This window comes from Atractosteus spatula, chromosome 13 (assembly GCF_055471065.1).
Source record: "Atractosteus spatula isolate fAtrSpa1 chromosome 13, fAtrSpa1.hap1, whole genome shotgun sequence".
Taxonomy (NCBI): Eukaryota; Metazoa; Chordata; class Actinopteri; order Semionotiformes; family Lepisosteidae; genus Atractosteus; species Atractosteus spatula.
The window spans coordinates 5,980,211-6,003,351 of record NC_142718.1 but is presented as its reverse complement, the minus strand read 5'-3'; the positions used below and the strand labels follow the sequence as shown (position 1 = coordinate 6,003,351).

The 23,141-nt window shown below is 38.6% G+C and overlaps 1 protein-coding gene across 1 annotated transcript in view; it reads right to left on the bottom strand.

Annotated features, from left to right (window-relative positions):
* Positions 1–23,141, bottom strand: part of cdk15 (cyclin dependent kinase 15) — a 152,167-nt gene that overhangs the window by 59,024 nt on the left and 70,002 nt on the right. Inside the window, exons 7-9 of the mRNA XM_088930527.1 lie at positions 5,602–5,664; positions 3,671–3,794; positions 2,593–2,713 (exon numbers count right to left, since the gene is read on the bottom strand). Of these exons, the coding sequence (XP_088786653.1) occupies positions 2,593–2,713; positions 3,671–3,794; positions 5,602–5,664 (308 nt within the window). The remainder of the gene's footprint in view (positions 1–2,592; positions 2,714–3,670; positions 3,795–5,601; positions 5,665–23,141) is intronic.

Here is a 23,141-nt window from a genome sequence, read left to right as displayed (position 1 = left end):
CATACATTGTTTCTCAGCCTAAAATCCATCCTTAAGATATTAAGCACAAGGAGAACATTAGAATCTCTAAGGATCTTATTTGGTTAGTCAAGTGTTGTCAATTTCAGTCCTCAGCATCTAAAATACAGAAGGTTGTCTTTGTCTCTTGAAGTTATAAACAGTCAATTTGGTTGAATTAACCCAGCTGAGGCTTAACTGGCCCGATTTACAGTATATTCCTCCTGATTTTTTTAAAGAGACATAGATTCTAGATCTGATATCGGAACACCTGTTTTAGATGATATGAAAATCCTTCCTGCGCAAAATTACAGTATATAGGCTTCAAAGAACAGGACAGCACAATGTGTGCTCTTAAGTTCCGCCAGCAACTTTTTTTTTCCTTGAAAACATTTTAATACACTTTCCTTCATGTGTAGATGCCAACGTATTTTGTTTTTAAGCCATATTAAAACATGCTAGTGAATAAAACAAATTGTTAAATCGAAATCAATCTTTTTTTTTATGCCTGCAGGCTGGAACAAGAACAAGGCCGTTACTGTTAAGGCAAATGTTTGGTTTCTCCAAGTAAGAGTAAGTTCATGGTGGTAAATCTTTCAAACACTTACGAAATCAAACAATGTGCTTCTAAATTCTAGCTCTATTACACCATAGTTAGGCAGCAGTTATGTGAGTGTATACAGATCCCTTCCAGCCTTGGATGAAACTGAATACCGTTTTATAATTTCCAAGTGTTTCTTGCTGGCAAAGCAAGAGCACTATTCAACATTGCTTTTTGTTTGCAACAGAACACTTGTGCCACCTGCCATAATCAAAATTGTTTTTTATTTTGTAAAATATTTATGTACACTTCTCTCATGTTTTGTGACATCCATTTGAGGATTCAGTGTTTTTCTTAGGGAGCAGCTCTCAAATTTAGACAACTTAAAAAGGCAACTTAAAGTAAGAGGATTTACTTAACGTAGAGTGTAGCCTAAAGATGCTGTTTCTTTAGTTAGATTTTTCCTATCCCAATTTCTACATTCAGTAAATTGTTTTAAGCATTGAAAATTCTTTTCCATCAAAAAGAGAAGACAAATATTAAAAGTATTATTTCACGGAATTTTCCATTCGTAGGAGGTACAGTTTTATGAGATTTTAGCAAAGACAATCAAAAATTTAGGTTTGGGGGCTCCAGGGTGGCTCAAGCTGTAAAGCTGCTTATTGAAAGCATAGGAACACATAAAGGTTTATTCCATGCTGAAAAGAGCATGTACACAGCATGTACACAGCAGAAAAGAGCTGTACACAACGTTTCGGCTTCTTCTCACACCTGAATGACTCTTGGGATTTCCTGCTTGCAGGAATGTCCCGCTGTTGTAGTGACAGATACCGTACAGTATATAGCTTGTCTAATCAGCACTGAAGCAAAGGAGCAGTAGAGTAGTTTATTGCTATGTGTACACGTACATTGGAATTCTTAATCGCATTGATCTCTCGGGACACAGTACAACAGACAACACTGTAGACAGTACATTAGAGCATAATAAATAATAGGAACAATAAATGTTGTGGGACAATAAATTATGTAGTAGTGAAAAAAAACATGGTAGATCACACAAAAAGTGCATAGTTCAGATGTGTATTTAGGCATTGCAGCTAGCTGTTGAGGATGTGCACTGCAGTGGGATAGAAGCTTCTCTTGAGTCTAGTAGTCTGCGCTTTAATAGTGCGGTACCCCTTGTCAGAGCTCAGAGGGGAGAACAATTTGTGGCCAGGATGACTGGGATCCCGAATGATGGATTGGGCTTCATCGCAAAAACAGACGGTGTGAATCTCACTGATTTGTTGGTAAATCGCATCCTATAACCCTCTTCTGTTGCTATAGTGTGTTTGTAGTGCATCTCTGATGCTTGGTGATGCTTTCTGATGCCATGACACTTTTGGAGGAATTTGTGGATCTTGCAGTGTGTCCATTCATGACAGGCTGTGAGGGTAGGCAGCTCAAAGCAGTATGTCTACCCATCCTCATACCTCATACCCCCATGGTGGTTTTGTCCTCTGAGCCATGACGAAGCGACATTCGCTTGATTCCAAACAAGGTGATCAGAATGAAAATGGAGTTGGCGCAGGACAAAAAACGGAAACTGAAATCTGGCCATTGGCTATAGCAACTCAATTTTCGTTTTAGATCAGTCCATTGAAATGCTGAAAACCACCCATTGTGATCTCTGACTCTGTGAATCACTACACCCAGTATCATTACAGTAACCAGCAAATGTCTACAGTATGTCATTGACATTTTTGCATAAAAATCACAACAAATGACTGCAATTTATAGGAACGGTGTGGAAAATAGCTTGCAGTGTTTTGACTGCAATTGCATGGAAGGAACAAAGATTTTAAAGGAATGGAATAAAGTGCAAAATTTAAATATATTCTAAAATTTCATATTTTCCTATTGTAATATTCTATACTAGATCATTACTGTCCCATATATAATTTGTAGGAGGAATCTACATTTATACAGAAATCAGGAATGCCACCACTTCAATTCACCATGCATTGTCAAAAATGGAGTTTCCAACCATTTATTATTCTAGCTTTGACCCTCACCATATGTCCAGTCCAGTGGAGTAGTCTGTAGCTCCCAGTAAAACATCAGGAGGCCTGTACCAGAGAGTCACCACTTCCGAGGAATAGGATTGACTAGGGACGGACTTTGAGCGTGCTAAACCTGTAGATAAAACAAACACATGGTGGCAATCAGCTGAATTTGAAAGCTGTGGGCAATGTCCAGCCTCCCTTAATCAGCTGACCAATTAATGTGCCTAAAGGAAAAAACATTGGTTTTCACATGAATGGTTGGGGTGTGTGGAATTGGGCTTTCGGAGAATAGAAACCACAATTTCAGAGACTTGCATTCATACTGTACATCATCCCGCTTTCCCCTGATATTGTAGGAAATGAATATCCTGAAAGGAAGGATAGATATCTCAAGCAAGAACACAACACACAGGGAAACCAAGTCAGGATTCCAGTCGGTCAACAGAATAAGTAATTCTAGGGATTAACCGTTTGGTTAGGTAAATACTGTAGGTTTTGCTTTAGGAATAAATTGTATTACTTTTAATCCAGTCATAATAAGAACATAAGTTAAAAAGACCCATGTGAAGAGAGGTAGGCAGCAAAGGGAAATATTCATCCCTCCATTTTCTCACGGTTTAATCCAGCTCTGGGTCGCAGGGGAGCCAGAGTTTATCCCAAGAAGCAATGGGCGCAAGGTGGGATACACCCTGGATGGGACACCAGTCCATTGCAGGCAAAGGGGAAGACCTATGAGAATATCTGTCAGGCTACATTATAATGCAATATGTGCTGCAGTGAGGAGAAAGTGAGATGCCTTTTAAAATGACTAATTCTGCAAGTAGTCCTAAAATTAAATACTGAGTTTTTGGCAGTCGTAAGAAAATAACCTTGCAATTATTCCTAAACTGCGGTCCTTTAAACTGTCTAGTAAAAGTACAATGACAATAAGCCATGGACCACCTTCAAAGAATGTGGGTCAACATTCTGCATTTAACAGCGAAGGCCTGAGTGCTGAAATACGGCCAAATGTGTGTACTGTACTTACTGTATAGGCAGTCTTGGGATATAATGAGGTCTGGATCATCTATGCTCTTTTGCAACTCACCGAAATCTGCAAGCTTAAGTTCTCCCAGGTAGCTGATGAGCAGGTTCTGGGGCTTTAGGTCTCGATGCAGAATCCTCTGACGATGAATATAGGAAAGCCCTCGGAGCAGCTGGAACAGGAAAAGCTGAAGCCGAGAAAGATTGACAGGCAATGAAAGCAACCGATTCTTTTGAAATTTGTTTTACAGGGCTTTAAGATCGGATCGGAAATGAACGCATGTTGGACACACGGAGCACTGTTCCTCCTAATCAAGCCCCTTCCCCTGGGGGTGTGGGGGCTTGGCCAGCGTTTCCCTCTGTATGCCGGGGAGATTGGGTTACGTTAGAAAGCAACACTTGTAAAATGACTGGCATGTAGGGGCGCATAAGACCTCAAAGTTATCAGCCATAACCATAGCAACAAAATTGAAACCCCAAGAAAGGTCTCTTGTTACGCAACATGTAGAAATTACAAGGAGGCAGCCTTATCCAATTTCCAAAGTCGTTCTTTCATCTTTGCATGTGGTTCCAATTTTCATGCTACTCGTTCACTGTACTGAGCACTTTCTCCTTAAAATGCCGGCTGTATCTGAAATGAAAGCGGTTAAGTCACCTAATAGGGAACATGGCCAAATCATACACAGTTTGCTATTAGAACTGGACTATTAAATCTGAGGACTGGCTATAACACTGCTGTCACTGTCATGTTCAATTGGAGGCTGAAAAATACTTCCCTTTGCACACATATTAATTTAATTCAGGCAACAGACATCCGTCTTCTCAAGTTTGTTAATCACCCTTAAAACCTTTGCTTTGCTGAAGACATAATAAACAGCACAAGAAGACTACAGATCTTTTTACACTGTCAGCTATGCCTTTCTCCTTTAAAATTTCTTGGTTGATTCGAAACACAGCCTGTATCTGGGGTCAAACGCCTTATGCATTTTTGTCAATTCTCTGCAAAGCTTCTTCAAAATTCCTGATGGGTATGTCACTCTGGATTAATTTTAAGCAACTAGTAGACAATTTGTCAATGTTCTCCTCTACACAAAGTGAGGTGGCAAAAATGCTTAAATTAAAGTTAATTATAAGTAAATTAAATATAATTTAATAAAGGTTTGCTGTTGTGGATTCAGTTCAAAGAAGTGCGACGATTAATTCCTGACTTTAAGGGTCAGACAGACAGATTAAAATAGTTGTTCAGTATTGTGAGTAAGTATTCTGGAAAGGTTAACTCTTAGAACTTCTTCATTATCAAAAAACATGCTCAGAACACAAGTGTAAATTAAGAGGAACTGGTTTTGAAATGAAAGTAGGAGATACATTCTCATACAAACAGTTGTAGGTGTCTGGAACAATCTAAGTCACATTCTTGAAGCAGGTTCCTTGTAATCATACAGAAAATATTTGGTCAAAAGCCATTTAATATAATATAGTAAGTAGGAAAGGCCCCCCAATCAAATCACTTACTGTACACCCATTCCATCTACAGGACCTAGAAAGGGTTTTGGAAAGAGTTCTGCTCAGAAAAAAACACTGAGGAATCTGGCCTCTAAAATCCTACAGCGTTTTGGTCCATCAAGCCTGCTGTGTGTGGTTTTCAGGAACTTTTTAAAAGCCGCGCAAGTATTTGTGTGTGATGGTGTGTAAAAAAAAGTAGGATCGCTATTCTATTTCACATTGCCAGCAAGTCACGGAATTAAGAAAAAATACTTTCTTGACTTCACATAATGAATTTAGTTCTTTCTTCAGCTGTATGAGGTGACAATGATGCTGTAATACCTTTACAAATCTGATTAATGTTTGACTCTGTGTTAAAATAATTCTGAAAGAACAGATTATGCAACTTTTTCCCCTCAGGACCTGCAAGCAATACTGTGGTAGAGGTAATTCTATCACAGGCACTCCTGTCTGAGCTATGGGCAGGAATTACAGCATTTCCTGATTTGTTACCTTAACATTGTAGGAGTGAAGTCCCCCCGGGTGCTGAATCATGTACTGTCCTAGATCGGTTTGCTGGAGAGAGAGGTGGAAAAGAGCATAGTATGAACATGACAGTGCAATCGGTAAGAACAATATCTTTTCTAGGAATTTGAAAAGGGCCATTTAATTACCAAAAACAAAGCATGTGAACACATCATCACTAACACAATATCTTGACATTATTATGAGAGACCTTGTGGTCTATTCTGGTACAAGAAAAAGGGCATGCATATTCTACATCATTTTCTATATAAGGAAGGACCCAGGAAGTTAGCAAAGTAGTCAAATTATAATAAGTACCAATAGATGAAACAGGTGGAATTTAGGATATTTGTTTTACATTACAAAGAGATGGAGAATTCTTCACAAGCCTAAGAATTTGTGACCACAATGTAGATAAAGCATTCTGGCTGTCAATTGCTTTCTGACACAAACGATTAAAGCAGCTAAAGAAACTTAATAGATTATGAAAAAGTACTGAGTTAATACTATTTGTACTGTAGCTTAAACTGGTTTTAGTGGATTATGGCCAATGTCATGTCCTATTTGAGAATACTTCATTAATTTATAAACATACTTTATGGCTATATATACAAAATTGCTCCTACAGCAAACGTTTGAAAGAAAGTCAATAAAGCTCTCATACTCCTGCATTTGGTGTTCAATCCAGAGGCATACTACCATATAAACTGAGAATTTATTGGGATTCCTCACTCTTACCCTAGTTTGGCCCAAAACACTCCTCATTGACAACACCATTTACCATGAGATTACCACTCTCAGAATACTTGACTTAAAACAGAATTTGAGCGTTGATGATGCATTCTCTTGGATTTGGGAAGGTTGCTATGTCAGTTCTGACTGTTAGCTTCATTTGCTGAAGTATATTTTCCACGGAAATGAGTAGAAGGTGGCATTGATTCCTTGAAGGAAAACTGATCCCTAACCCTAACCTCCCAACCCCTTAGCTAGGGTTAGGGTTAGGAATCCGTAAAACATAGACAATTTCTAATGGCATGGCTGTAATTCAGGTCAGAAATGATATGTAGAAATGATAGTTTCCAAGATATCTTCACATTTTTTTTCTATCACTCTATGTATGGCTATATACACAGCATCGGCCTAACAGGGAATTTGGTCTATACTGCTCCTATAGCAAAAGTTTGAAAGAAAGTCAATAAAGCTCTCATACTCCTGCATTTGGTGTTCAATCCAGAGGCATACTTCCAAATAAACTGAGAATTTATTGGGTATTCCTCACTCTTACCCTAGTTTGGCCCAAAACACTCCTCATTGACAACACCATTTAACATGAGATTTCCACTCTCAGAATACTTGACTTAAAACAGAATTTGAGCATTGATGATGCATTCTCTTGGATTTGGGAAGGTTGCTATGTCAGTTCTGACTGTTAGCTTCATTTGCTGAAGTATATTTTCCACGGAAATGAGTAGAAGGTGGCATTGATTCCTTGAAGGAAAACTGATCCCTAACCCTAACCTCCCAACCCCTTAGCTAGGGTTAGGGTTAGGATTCTCTAAAACATAGACAATTTCTAATGGCATGGCTGTAATTCAGGTCAGAAATGATATGTAGAAATGATAGAGTTTCCAAGATATCTTCACATTTTTTTTCTATCACTCTATGTATGGCTATATACACAGCATCGGCCTAACAGAAAATTTGGTCTATACTGCTCCTATAGCAAATGTTTGAAAGAAAGTCAATAAAGCTCTCATACTCCTGCATTTGGTGTTCAATCCAGAGGCATACTACCATATAAACTGAGAATTTATTGGGTATTCCTCACTCTTACCCTAGTTTGGCCCAAAACACTCCTCATTGACAACACCATTTAACATGAGATTTCCACTCTCAGAGTACTTGACCTAAAACAGAATTTGAGCGTTGATGATGCATTCTCTTGGATTTGGGAAGGTTGCTATGTCAGTTCTGACTGTTAGCTTCATTTGCTGAAGTATATTTTCCACGGAAATGAGTAGAAGGTGGCATTGATTCCTTGAAGGAAAACTGATCCCTAACCCTAACCTCCCAACCCCTTAGCTAGGGTTAGGGTTAGGATTCTCTAAAACATAGACAATTTCTAATGGCATGGCTGTAATTCAGGTCAGAAATGATATGTAGAAATGATAGAGTTTCCAAGATATCTTCACATTTTTTTTCTATCACTCTATGTATGGCTATATACACAGCATCGGCCTAACAGGGAATTTGGTCTATACTGCTCCTATAGCAAAAGTTTGAAAGAAAGTCAATAAAGCTCTCATACTCCAGCATTTGGTGTTCAATCCAGAGGCATACTACCATATAAATTGAGAATTTATTGGGTATTCCTCACTCTTACCCTAGTTTGGCCCAAAACACTCCTCATTGACAACACCATTTAAAATGAGATTGCCACTCTCAGAGTACTTGACCTAAAACAGAATTTGAGCGTTGATGATGCATTCTCTTGGATTTGGGAAGGTTGCTATGTCAGTTCTGACTGTTAGCTTCATTTGCTGAAGTATATTTTCCACGGAAATGAGTAGAAGGTGGCATTGATTCCTTGAAGGAAAACTGATCCCTAACCCTAACCTCCCAACCCCTAAGCTAGGGTTAGGGTTAGGATTCCCTAAAACATAGACATTTTCTAATGGCATGGCTGTAATTCAGGTCAGAAATGATATGTAGAAATGATAGAGTTTCCAAGATATCTTCACATTTTTTTTCTATCACTCTATGTATGGCTATATACACAGCATCGGCCTAACAGGGAATTTGGTCTATACTGCTCCTATAGTAAAAGTTTGAAAGAAAGTCAATAAAGCTCTCATACTCCTGCATTTGGTGTTCAATCCAGAGGCATACTTCCACATAAACTGAGAATTTATTGGGTATTCCTCACTCTTACCCTAGTTTGGCCCAAAACACTCCTCATTGACAACACCATTTAACATGAGATTTCCACTCTCAGAATACTTGACTTAAAACAGAATTTGAGCGTTGATGATGCATTCTCTTGGATTTGGGAAGGTTGCTATGTCAGTTCTGACTGTTAGCTTCATTTGCTGAAGTATATTTTCCACGGAAATGAGTAGAAGGTGGCATTGATTCCTTGAAGGAAAACTGATCCCTAACCCTAACCTCCCAACCCCTTAGCTAGGGTTAGGGTTAGGATTCTCTAAAACATAGACAATTTCTAATGGCATGGCTGTAATTCAGGTCAGAAATGATATGTAGAAATGATAGAGTTTCCAAGATATCTTCACATTTTTTTTCTATCACTCTATGTATGGCTATATACACAGCATCGGCCTAACAGGGAATTTGGTCTATACTGCTCCTATAGCAAAAGTTTGAAAGAAAGTCAATAAAGCTCTCATACTCCAGCATTTGGTGTTCAATCCAGAGGCATACTACCATATAAATTGAGAATTTATTGGGTATTCCTCACTCTTACCCTAGTTTGGCCCAAAACACTCCTCATTGACAACACCATTTAAAATGAGATTGCCACTCTCAGAGTACTTGACCTAAAACAGAATTTGAGCGTTGATGATGCATTCTCTTGGATTTGGGAAGGTTGCTATGTCAGTTCTGACTGTTAGCTTCATTTGCTGAAGTATATTTTCCACGGAAATGAGTAGAAGGTGGCATTGATTCCTTGAAGGAAAACTGATCCCTAACCCTAACCTCCCAACCCCTAAGCTAGGGTTAGGGTTAGGATTCCCTAAAACATAGACATTTTCTAATGGCATGGCTGTAATTCAGGTCAGAAATGATATGTAGAAATGATAGAGTTTCCAAGATATCTTCACATTTTTTTTCTATCACTCTATGTATGGCTATATACACAGCATCGGCCTAACAGGGAATTTGGTCTATACTGCTCCTATAGTAAAAGTTTGAAAGAAAGTCAATAAAGCTCTCATACTCCTGCATTTGGTGTTCAATCCAGAGGCATACTTCCACATAAACTGAGAATTTATTGGGTATTCCTCACTCTTACCCTAGTTTGGCCCAAAACACTCCTCATTGACAACACCATTTAACATGAGATTTCCACTCTCAGAATACTTGACTTAAAACAGAATTTGAGCGTTGATGATGCATTCTCTTGGATTTGGGAAGGTTGCTATGTCAGTTCTGACTGTTAGCTTCATTTGCTGAAGTATATTTTCCACGGAAATGAGTAGAAGGTGGCATTGATTCCTTGAAGGAAAACTGATCCCTAACCCTAACCTCCCAACCCCTAAGCTAGGGTTAGGGTTAGGATTCCCTAAAACATAGACAATTTCTAATGGCATAGCTGTAATTCAGGTCAGAAATGATATGTAAAAATGATAGAGTTTCCAAGATATCTTCACATTTTTTTTCTATCACTCTATGTATGGCTATATGCACAGCATCGGCTTAACAGGGAATTTGGTCTATCCTGCTCCTATAGCAAAAGTTTGAAAGAAAGTCAATAAACCTCTCATACTCTTACATTTGGGGTTCAATCCAGAGGCTTACTACCATATAAACTGAGAATTTATTGGGTATTCCTCACTCTTACCCTAGTTTGGCCCAAAACACTCCTCATTGACAACACCATTTAACATGAGATTTCCACTCTCAGAGTACTTGACCTAAAACAGAATTTGAGCGTTGATGATGCATTCTCTTGGATTTGGGAAGGTTGCTATGTCAGTTCTGACTGTTAGCTTCATTTGCTGAAGTATATTTTCCACGGAAATGAGTAGAAGGTGGCATTGATTCCTTGAAGGAAAACTGATCCCTAACCCTAACCTCCCAACCCCTAAGCTAGGGTTAGGGTTAGGATTCCCTAAAACATAGACAATTTCTAATGGCATGGCTGTAATTCAGGTCAGAAATGATATGTAGAAATGATAGAGTTTCCAAGATATCTTCACATTTTTTTTCTATCACTCAATGTATGGCTATATACACAGCATCGGCCTAACAGGGAATTTGGTCTATACTGCTCCTATAGCAAAAGTTTGAAAGAAAGTCAATAAAGCTCTCATACTCCTGCATTTGGTGTTCAATCCAGAGGCATACTACCATATAAACTGAGAATTTATTGGGTATTCCTCACTCTTACCCTAGTTTGGCCCAAAACACTCCTCATTGACAACACCATTTAACATGAGATTTCCACTCTCAGAGTACTTGACCTAAAACAGAATTTGAGCGTTGATGATGCATTCTCTTGGATTTGGGAAGGTTGCTATGTCAGTTCTGACTGTTAGCTTCATTTGCTGAAGTATATTTTCCACGGAAATGAGTAGAAGGTGGCATTGATTCCTTGAAGGAAAACTGATCCCTAACCCTAACCTCCCAACCCCTAAGCTAGGGTTAGGGTTAGGATTCCCTAAAACATAGACAATTTCTAATGGCATGGCTGTAATTCAGGTCAGAAATGATATGTAGAAATGATAGAGTTTCCAAGATATCTTCACATTTTTTTTCTATCACTCTATGTATGGCTATATACACAGCATCGGCCTAACAGGGAATTTGGTCTATACTGCTCCTATAGCAAAAGTTTGAAAGAAAGTCAATAAAGCTCTCATACTCCTGCATTTGGTGTTCAATCCAGAGGCATACTACCATATAAACTGAGAATTTATTGGGTATTCCTCACTCTTACCCTAGTTTGGCCCAAAACACTCCTCATTGACAACACCATTTAACATGAGATTTCCACTCTCAGAATACTTGACTTAAAACAGAATTTGAACGTTGATGATGCATTCTCTTGGATTTGGGAAGGTTGCTATGTCAGTTCTGACTGTTAGCTTCATTGGCTGAAGTATATTTTCCACGGAAATGAGTAGAAGGTGGCATTGATTCCTTGAAGGAAAACTGATCCCTAACCCTAACCTCCCAACCCCTAAGCTAGGGTTAGGGTTAGGATTCCCTAAAACATAGACAATTTCTAATGGCATAGCTGTAATTCAGGACAGAAATGATATGTAAAAATGATAGAGTTTCCAAGATATCTTCACATTTTTTTTCTATCACTCTATGTATGGCTATATGCACAGCATCGGCTTAACAGGGAATTTGGTCTATCCTGCTCCTATAGCAAAAGTTTGAAAGAAAGTCAATAAACCTCTCATACTCTTACATTTGGGGTTCAATCCAGAGGCTTACTACCATATAAACTGAGAATTTATTGGGATTCCTCATTCTTACCCTAGTTTGGCCCAAAACACTCCTCATTGACAACACCATTTAACATGAGATTTCCACTCTCAGAATACTTGAGTTAAAACAGAATTTGAGCGTTGATGATGCATTCTCTTGGATTTGGGAAGGTTGCTATGTCAGTTCTGACTGTTAGCTTCATTTGCTGAAGTATATTTTCCACGGAAATGAGTAGAAGGTGGCATTGATTCCTTGAAGGAAAACTGATCCCTAACCCTAACCTCCCAACCCCTTAGCTAGGGTTAGGGTTAGGATTCCCTAAAACATAGACAATTTCTAATGGCATGGCTGTAATTCAGGTCAGAAATGATATGTAGAAATGATAGAGTTTCCAAGATATCTTCACATTTTTTTTCTATCACTCTATGTATGGCTATATACACAGCATCAGCCTAACAGGGAATTTGGTCTATACTGCTCCTATAGCAAAAGTTTGAAAGAAAGTCAATAAAGCTCTCATACTCCTGCATTTGGTGTTCAATCCAGAGGCATACTACCATATAAACTGAGAATTTATTGGGTATTCCTCACTCTTACCCTTGTTTGGCCCAAAACACTCCTCATTGACAACACCATTTAACATGAGATTGCCACTCTCAGAGTACTTGACCTAAAACAGAATTTGAGCGTTGATGATGCATTCTCTTGGATTTGGGAAGGTTGCTATGTCAGTTCTGACTGTTAGCTTCATTTGCTGAAGTATATTTTCCACGGAAATGAGTAGAAGGTGGCATTGATTCCTTGAAGGAAAACTGATCCCTAACCCTAACCTCCCAACCCCTAAGCTAGGGTTAGGGTTAGGATTCCCTAAAACATAGACAATTTCTAATGGCATGGCTGTAATTCAGGTCAGAAATGATATGTAGAAATGATAGAGTTTCCAAGATATCTTCACATTTTTTTTCTATCACTCTATGTATGGCTATATACACAGCATCGGCCTAACAGGGAATTTGGTCTATACTGCTCCTATAGCAAAAGTTTGAAAGAAAGTCAATAAAGCTCTCATACTCCTGCATTTGGTGTTCAATCCAGAGGCATACTTCCATATAAACTGAGAATTTATTGGGTATTCCTCACTCTTACCCTAGTTTGGCCCAAAACACTCCTCATTGACAACACCATTTAACATGAGATTTCCACTCTCAGAATACTTGACTTAAAACAGAATTTGAGCGTTGATTATGGATTCTCTTGGATTTGGGAAGGTTGCTATGTCAGTTCTGACTGTTAGCTTCATTTGCTGAAGTATATTTTCCACGGAAATGAGTAGAAGGTGGCATTGATTCCTTGAAGGAAAACTGATCCCTAACCCTAACCTCCCAACCCCTAAGCTAGGGTTAGGGTTAGGATTCCCTAAAACATAGACAATTTCTAATGGCATGGCTGTAATTAAGGTCAGAAATGATATGTAGAAATGATAGAGTTTCCAAGATATCTTCACATTTTTTTTCTATCACTCTATGTATGGCTATATACACAGCATCGGCCTAACAGGGAATTTGGTCTATACTGCTCCTATAGCAAAAGTTTGAAAGAAAGTCAATAAAGCTCTCATACTCCTGCATTTGGTGTTCAATCCAGAGGCATACTACCATATAAACTGAGAATTTATTGGGATTCCTCATTCTTACCCTAGTTTGGCCCAAAACACTCCTCATTGACAACACCATTTAACATGAGATTTCCACTCTCAGAATACTTGACCTAAAACAGAATTTGAGCGTTGATGATGCATTCTCTTGGATTTGGGAAGGTTGCTATGTCAGTTCTGACTGTTAGCTTCATTTGCTGAAGTATATTTTCCACGGAAATGAGTAGAAGGTGGCATTGATTCCTTGAAGGAAAACTGATCCCTAACCCTAACCTCCCAACCCCTTAGCTAGGGTTAGGGTTAGGATTCTCTAAAACATAGACAATTTCTAATGGCATGGCTGTAATTCAGGTCAGAAATGATATGTAGAAATGATAGAGTTTCCAAGATATCTTCACATTTTTTTTCTATCACTCTATGTATGGCTATATACACAGCATCGGCCTAACAGGGAATTTGGTCTATACTGCTCCTATAGCAAAAGTTTGAAAGAAAGTCAATAAAGCTCTCATACTCCTGCATTTGGTGTTCAATCCAGAGGCATACTACCATATAAACTGAGAATTTATTGGGATTCCTCATTCTTACCCTAGTTTGGCCCAAAACACTCCTCATTGACAACACCATTTAACATGAGATTTCCACTCTCAGAATACTTGAGTTAAAACAGAATTTGAGCGTTGATGATGCATTCTCTTGGATTTGGGAAGGTTGCTATATCAGTTCTGACTGTTAGCTTCATTTGCTGAAGTATATTTTCCACGGAAATGAGTAGAAGGTGGCATTGATTCCTTGAAGGAAAACTGATCCCTAACCCTAACCTCCCAACCCCTTAGCTAGGGTTAGGGTTAGGATTCCCTAAAACATAGACAATTTCTAATGGCATGGCTGTAATTCAGGTCAGAAATGATATGTAGAAATGATAGAGTTTCCAAGATATCTTCACATTTTTTTTCTATCACTCTATGTATGGCTATATACACAGCATCAGCCTAACAGGGAATTTGGTCTATACTGCTCCTATAGCAAAAGTTTGAAAGAAAGTCAATAAAGCTCTCATACTCCTGCATTTGGTGTTCAATCCAGAGGCATACTACCATATAAACTGAGAATTTATTGGGTATTCCTCACTCTTACCCTAGTTTGGCCCAAAACACTCCTCATTGACAACACCATTTACCATGAGATTGCCACTCTCAGAATACTTGACTTAAAACAGAATTTGAGCGTTGATGATGCATTCTCTTGGATTTGGGAAGGTTGCTATGTCAGTTCTGACTGTTAGCTTCATTTGCTGAAGTATATTTTCCATGGAAATGAGTAGAAGGTGACATTGATTCCTTGAAGGAAAACTGATCCCTAACCCTAACCTCCCAACCCCTTAGCTAGGGTTAGGGTTAGGATTCTCTAAAACATAGACAATTTCTAATGGCATGGCTGTAATTCAGGTCAGAAATGATATGTAGAAATGATAGAGTTTCCAAGATATCTTCACATTTTTTTTCTATCACTCTATGTATGGCTATATACACAGCATCGGCCTAACAGGGAATTTGGTCTATACTGCTCCTATAGCAAAAGTTTGAAAGAAAGTCAATAAAGCTCTCATACTCCTGCATTTGGTGTTCAATCCAGAGGCATACTACCATATAAACTGAGAATTTATTGGGTATTCCTCACTCTTACCCTAGTTTGGCCCAAAACACTCCTCATTGACAACACCATTTAACATGAGATTTCCACTCTCAGAGTACTTGACCTAAAACAGAATTTGAGCGTTGATGATGCATTCTCTTGGATTTGGGAAGGTTGCTATGTCAGTTCTGACTGTTAGCTTCATTTGCTGAAGTATATTTTCCACGGAAATGAGTAGAAGGTGGCATTGATTCCTTGAAGGAAAACTGATCCCTAACCCTAACCTCCCAACCCCTAAGCTAGGGTTAGGGTTAGGATTCCCTAAAACATAGACAATTTCTAATGGCATGGCTGTAATTCAGGTCAGAAATGATATGTAGAAATGATAGAGTTTCCAAGATATCTTCACATTTTTTTTCTATCACTCTATGTATGGCTATATACACAGCATCGGCCTAACAGGGAATTTGGTCTATACTGCTCCTATAGCAAAAGTTTGAAAGAAAGTCAATAAAGCTCTCATACTCCTGCATTTGGTGTTCAATCCAGAGGCATACTACCATATAAACTGAGAATTTATTGGGTATTCCTCACTCTTACCCTAGTTTGGCCCAAAACACTCCTCATTGACAACACCATTTAACATGAGATTTCCACTCTCAGAGTACTTGACCTAAAACAGAATTTGAGCGTTGATGATGCATTCTCTTGGATTTGGGAAGGTTGCTATGTCAGTTCTGACTGTTAGCTTCATTTGCTGAAGTATATTTTCCACGGAAATGAGTAGAAGGTGGCATTGATTCCTTGAAGGAAAACTGATCCCTAACCCTAACCTCCCAACCCCTTAGCTAGGGTTAGGGTTAGGATTCTCTAAAACATAGACAATTTCTAATGGCATGGCTGTAATTCAGGTCAGAAATGATATGTAGAAATGATAGAGTTTCCAAGATATCTTCACATTTTTTTTCTATCACTCTATGTATGGCTATATACACAGCATCGGCCTAACAGGGAATTTGGTCTATACTGCTCCTATAGCAAAAGTTTGAAAGAAAGTCAATAAAGCTCTCATACTCCTGCATTTGGTGTTCAATCCAGAGGCATACTACCATATAAACTGAGAATTTATTGGGTATTCCTCACTCTTACCCTAGTTTGGCCCAAAACACTCCTCATTGACAACACCATTTAACATGAGATTGCCACTCTCAGAGTACTTGACCTAAAACAGAATTTGAGCGTTGATGATGCATTCTCTTGGATTTGGGAAGGTTGCTATGTCAGTTCTGATTGTTAGCTTCATTTGCTGAAGTATATTTTCCACGGAAATGAGTAGAAGGTGGCATTGATTCCTTGAAGGAAAACTGATCCCTAACCCTAACCTCCCAACCCCTAAGCTAGGGTTAGGGTTAGGATTCCCTAAAACATAGACAATTTCTAATGGCATGGCTGTAATTCAGGTCAGAAATGATATGTAGAAATGATAGAGTTTCCAAGATATCTTCACATTTTTTTTCTATCACTCTATGTATGGCTATATACACAGCATCGGCCTAACAGGGAATTTGGTCTATACTGCTCCTATAGCAAAAGTTTGAAAGAAAGTCAATAAAGCTCTCATACTCCTGCATTTGGTGTTCAATCCAGAGGCATACTACCATATAAACTGAGAATTTATTGGGTATTCCTCACTCTTACCCTAGTTTGGCCCAAAACACTCCTCATTGACAACACCATTTAACATGAGATTTCCACTCTCAGAGTACTTGACCTAAAACAGAATTTGAGCGTTGATGATGCATTCTCTTGGATTTGGGAAGGTTGCTATGTCAGTTCTGACTGTTAGCTTCATTTGCTGAAGTATATTTTCCACGGAAATGAGTAGAAGGTGGCATTGATTCCTTGAAGGAAAACTGATCCCTAACCCTAACCTCCCAACCCCTAAGCTAGGGTTAGGGTTAGGATTCCCTAAAACATAGACAATTTCTAATGGCATGGCTGTAATTAAGGTCAGAAATGATATGTAGAAATGATAGAGTTTCCAAGATATCTTCACATTTTTTTTCTATCACTCTATGTATGGCTATATACACAGCATCGGCCTAACAGGGAATTTGGTCTATACTGCTCCTATAGCAAAAGTTTGAAAGAAAGTCAATAAAGCTCTCATACTCCTGCATTTGGTGTTCAATCCAGAGGCATACTACCATATAAACTGAGAATTTATTGGGATTCCTCATTCTTACCCTAGTTTGGCCCAAAACACTCCTCATTGACAACACCATTTAACATGAGATTTCCACTCTCAGAATACTTGACCTAAAACAGAATTTGAGCGTTGATGATGCATTCTCTTGGATTTGGGAAGGTTGCTATGTCAGTTCTGACTGTTAGCTTCATTTGCTGAAGTATATTTTCCACGGAAATGAGTAGAAGGTGGCATTGATTCCTTGAAGGAAAACTGATCCCTAACCCTAACCTCCCAACCCCTTAGCTAGGGTTAGGGTTAGGATTCTCTAAAACATAGACAATTTCTAATGGCATGGCTGTAATTCAGGTCAGAAATGATATGTAGAAATGATAGAGTTTCCAAGATATCTTCACATTTTTTTTCTATCACTCTATGTATGGCTATATACACAGCATCGGCCTAACAGGGAATTTGGTCTATACTGCTCCTATAGCAAAAGTTTGAAAGAAAGTCAATAAAGCTCTCATACTCCTGCATTTGGTGTTCAATCCAGAGGCATACTACCATATAAACTGAGAATTTATTGGGATTCCTCATTCTTACCCTAGTTTGGCCCAAAACACTCCTCATTGACAACACCATTTAACATGAGATTTCCACTCTCAGAATACTTGAGTTAAAACAGAATTTGAGCGTTGATGATGCATTCTCTTGGATTTGGGAAGGTTGCTATATCAGTTCTGACTGTTAGCTTCATTTGCTGAAGTATATTTTCCACGGAAATGAGTAGAAGGTGGCATTGATTCCTTGAAGGAAAACTGATCCCTAACCCTAACCTCCCAACCCCTTAGCTAGGGTTAGGGTTAGGATTCCCTAAAACATAGACAATTTCTAATGGCATGGCTGTAATTCAGGTCAGAAATGATATGTAGAAATGATAGAGTTTCCAAGATATCTTCACATTTTTTTTCTATCACTCTATGTATGGCTATATACACAGCATCAGCCTAACAGGGAATTTGGTCTATACTGCTCCTATAGCAAAAGTTTGAAAGAAAGTCAATAAAGCTCTCATACTCCTGCATTTGGTGTTCAATCCAGAGGCATACTACCATATAAACTGAGAATTTATTGGGTATTCCTCACTCTTACCCTAGTTTGGCCCAAAACACTCCTCATTGACAACACCATTTACCATGAGATTGCCACTCTCAGAATACTTGACTTAAAACAGAATTTGAGCGTTGATGATGCATTCTCTTGGATTTGGGAAGGTTGCTATGTCAGTTCTGACTGTTAGCTTCATTTGCTGAAGTATATTTTCCATGGAAATGAGTAGAAGGTGACATTGATTCCTTGAAGGAAAACTGATCCCTAACCCTAACCTCCCAACCCCTTAGCTAGGGTTAGGGTTAGGATTCTCTAAAACATAGACAATTTCTAATGGCATGGCTGTAATTCAGGTCAGAAATGATATGTAGAAATGATAGAGTTTCCAAGATATCTTCACATTTTTTTTCTATCACTCTATGTATGGCTATATACACAGCATCGGCCTAACAGGGAATTTGGTCTATACTGCTCCTATAGCAAAAGTTTGAAAGAAAGTCAATAAAGCTCTCATACTCCTGCATTTGGTGTTCAATCCAGAGGCATACTACCATATAAACTGAGAATTTATTGGGTATTCCTCACTCTTACCCTAGTTTGGCCCAAAACACTCCTCATTGACAACACCATTTAACATGAGATTTCCACTCTCAGAGTACTTGACCTAAAACAGAATTTGAGCGTTGATGATGCATTCTCTTGGATTTGGGAAGGTTGCTATGTCAGTTCTGACTGTTAGCTTCATTTGCTGAAGTATATTTTCCACGGAAATGAGTAGAAGGTGGCATTGATTCCTTGAAGGAAAACTGATCCCTAACCCTAACCTCCCAACCCCTAAGCTAGGGTTAGGGTTAGGATTCCCTAAAACATAGACAATTTCTAATGGCATGGCTGTAATTCAGGTCAGAAATGATATGTAGAAATGATAGAGTTTCCAAGATATCTTCACATTTTTTTTCTATCACTCTATGTATGGCTATATACACAGCATCGGCCTAACAGGGAATTTGGTCTATACTGCTCCTATAGCAAAAGTTTGAAAGAAAGTCAATAAAGCTCTCATACTCCTGCATTTGGTGTTCAATCCAGAGGCATACTACCATATAAACTGAGAATTTATTGGGTATTCCTCACTCTTACCCTAGTTTGGCCCAAAACACTCCTCATTGACAACACCATTTAACATGAGATTTCCACTCTCAGAGTACTTGACCTAAAACAGAATTTGAGCGTTGATGATGCATTCTCTTGGATTTGGGAAGGTTGCTATGTCAGTTCTGACTGTTAGCTTCATTTGCTGAAGTATATTTTCCACGGAAATGAGTAGAAGGTGGCATTGATTCCTTGAAGGAAAACTGATCCCTAACCCTAACCTCCCAACCCCTTAGCTAGGGTTAGGGTTAGGATTCTCTAAAACATAGACAATTTCTAATGGCATGGCTGTAATTCAGGTCAGAAATGATATGTAGAAATGATAGAGTTTCCAAGATATCTTCACATTTTTTTTCTATCACTCTATGTATGGCTATATACACAGCATCGGCCTAACAGGGAATTTGGTCTATACTGCTCCTATAGCAAAAGTTTGAAAGAAAGTCAATAAAGCTCTCATACTCCTGCATTTGGTGTTCAATCCAGAGGCATACTACCATATAAACTGAGAATTTATTGGGTATTCCTCACTCTTACCCTAGTTTGGCCCAAAACACTCCTCATTGACAACACCATTTAACATGAGATTGCCACTCTCAGAGTACTTGACCTAAAACAGAATTTGAGCGTTGATGATGCATTCTCTTGGATTTGGGAAGGTTGCTATGTCAGTTCTGATTGTTAGCTTCATTTGCTGAAGTATATTTTCCACGGAAATGAGTAGAAGGTGGCATTGATTCCTTGAAGGAAAACTGATCCCTAACCCTAACCTCCCAACCCCTAAGCTAGGGTTAGGGTTAGGATTCCCTAAAACATAGACAATTTCTAATGGCATGGCTGTAATTCAGGTCAGAAATGATATGTAGAAATGATAGAGTTTCCAAGATATCTTCACATTTTTTTTCTATCACTCTATGTATGGCTATATACACAGCATCGGCCTAACAGGGAATTTGGTCTATACTGCTCCTATAGCAAAAGTTTGAAAGAAAGTCAATAAAGCTCTCATACTCCTGCATTTGGTGTTCAATCCAGAGGCATACTACCATATAAACTGAGAATTTATTGGGTATTCCTCACTCTTACCCTAGTTTGGCCCAAAACACTCCTCATTGACAACACCATTTAACATGAGATTTCCACTCTCAGAGTACTTGACCTAAAACAGAATTTGAGCGTTGATGATGCATTCTCTTGGATTTGGGAAGGTTGCTATGTCAGTTCTGACTGTTAGCTTCATTTGCTGAAGTATATTTTCCACGGAAATGAGTAGAAGGTGGCATTGATTCCTTGAAGGAAAACTGATCCCTAACCCTAACCTCCCAACCCCTAAGCTAGGGTTAGGGTTAGGATTCCCTAAAACATAGACAATTTCTAATGGCATGGCTGTAATTCAGGTCAGAAATGATATGTAGAAATGATAGAGTTTCCAAGATATCTTCACATTTTTTTTCTATCACTCTATGTATGGCTATATACACAGCATCGGCCTAACAGGGAATTTGGTCTATACTGCTCCTATAGCAAAAGTTTGAAAGAAAGTCAATAAAGCTCTCATACTCCTGCATTTGGTGTTCAATCCAGAGGCATACTACCATATAAACTGAGAATTTATTGGGTATTCCTCACTCTTACCCTAGTTTGGCCCAAAACACTCCTCATTGACAACACCATTTAACATGAGATTTCCACTCTCAGAGTACTTGACCTAAAACAGAATTTGAGCGTTGATGATGCATTCTCTTGGATTTGGGAAGGTTGCTATGTCAGTTCTGACTGTTAGCTTCATTTGCTGAAGTATATTTTCCACGGAAATGAGTAGAAGGTAGCATTGATTCCTTGAAGGAAAACTGATCCCTAACCCTAACCTCCCAACCCCTTAGCTAGGGTTAGGGTTAGGATTCCCTAAAACATAGACAATTTCTAATGGCACGGCTGTAATTCAGGTCAGAAATGATATGTAGAAATGATAGAGTTTCCAAGATATCTTCACATTTTTTTTCTATCACTCTATGTATGGCTATATACACAGCATCGGCCTAACAGGGAATTTGGTCTATACTGCTCCTATAGCAAAAGTTTGAAAGAAAGTCAATAAAGCTCTCATACTCCTGCATTTGGTGTTCAATCCAGAGGCATACTTCCATATAAACTGAGAATTTATTGGGTATTCCTCACTCTTACCCTAGTTTGGCCCAAAACACTCCTCATTGACAACACCATTTAACATGAGATTTCCACTCTCAGAATACTTGACTTAAAACAGAATTTGAGCGTTGATTATGGATTCTCTTGGATTTGGGAAGGTTGCTATGTCAGTTCTGACTGTTAGCTTCATTTGCTGAAGTATATTTTCCACGGAAATGAGTAGAAGGTGGCATTGATTCCTTGACGGAAAACTGATCCCTAACCCTAACCTCCCAACCCCTAAGCTAGGGTTAGGGTTAGGATTCCCTAAAACATAGACAATTTCTAATGGCATGGCTGTAATTCAGGTCAGAAATGATATGTAGAAATGATAGAGTTTCCAAGATATCTTCACATTTTTTTTCTATCACTCTATGTATGGCTATATACACAGCATCGGCCTAACAGGGAATTTGGTCTATACTGCTCCTATAGCAAAAGTTTGAAAGAAAGTCAATAAAGCTCTCATACTCCTGCATTTGGTGTTCAATCCAGAGGCATACTACCATATAAACTGAGAATTTATTGGGTATTCCTCACTCTTACCCTAGTTTGGCCCAAAACACTCCTCATTGACAACACCATTTACCATGAGATTTCCACTCTCAGAATACTTGACTTAAAACAGAATTTGAGCGTTGATGATGCATTCTCTTGGATTTGGGAAGGTTGCTATGTCAGTTCTGACTGTTAGCTTCATTTGCTGAAGTATATTTTCCATGGAAATGAGTAGAAGGTGGCATTGATTCCTTGAAGGAAAACTGATCCCTAACCCTAACCTCCCAACCCCTTAGCTAGGGTTAGGGTTAGGATTCTCTAAAACATAGACAATTTCTAATGGCATGGCTGTAATTCAGGTCAGAAATGATATGTAGAAATGATAGAGTTTCCAAGATATCTTCACATTTTTTTTCTATCACTCAATGTATGGCTATATACACAGCATCGGCCTAACAGGGAATTTGGTCTATACTGCTCCTATAGCAAAAGTTTGAAAGAAAGTCAATAAAGCTCTCATACTCCTGCATTTGGTGTTCAATCCAGAGGCATACTACCATATAAACTGAGAATTTATTGGGTATTCCTCACTCTTACCCTAGTTTGGCCCAAAACACTCCTCATTGACAACACCATTTACCATGAGATTTCCACTCTCAGAATACTTGACTTAAAACAGAATTTGAGCGTTGATGATGCATTCTCTTGGATTTGGGAAGGTTGCTATGTCAGTTCTGACTGTTAGCTTCATTTGCTGAAGTATATTTTCCATGGAAATGAGTAGAAGGTGGCATTGATTCCTTGAAGGAAAACTGATCCCTAACCCTAACCTCCCAACCCCTTAGCTAGGGTTAGGGTTAGGATTCTCTAAAACATAGACAATTTCTAATGGCATGGCTGTAATTCAGGTCAGAAATGATATGT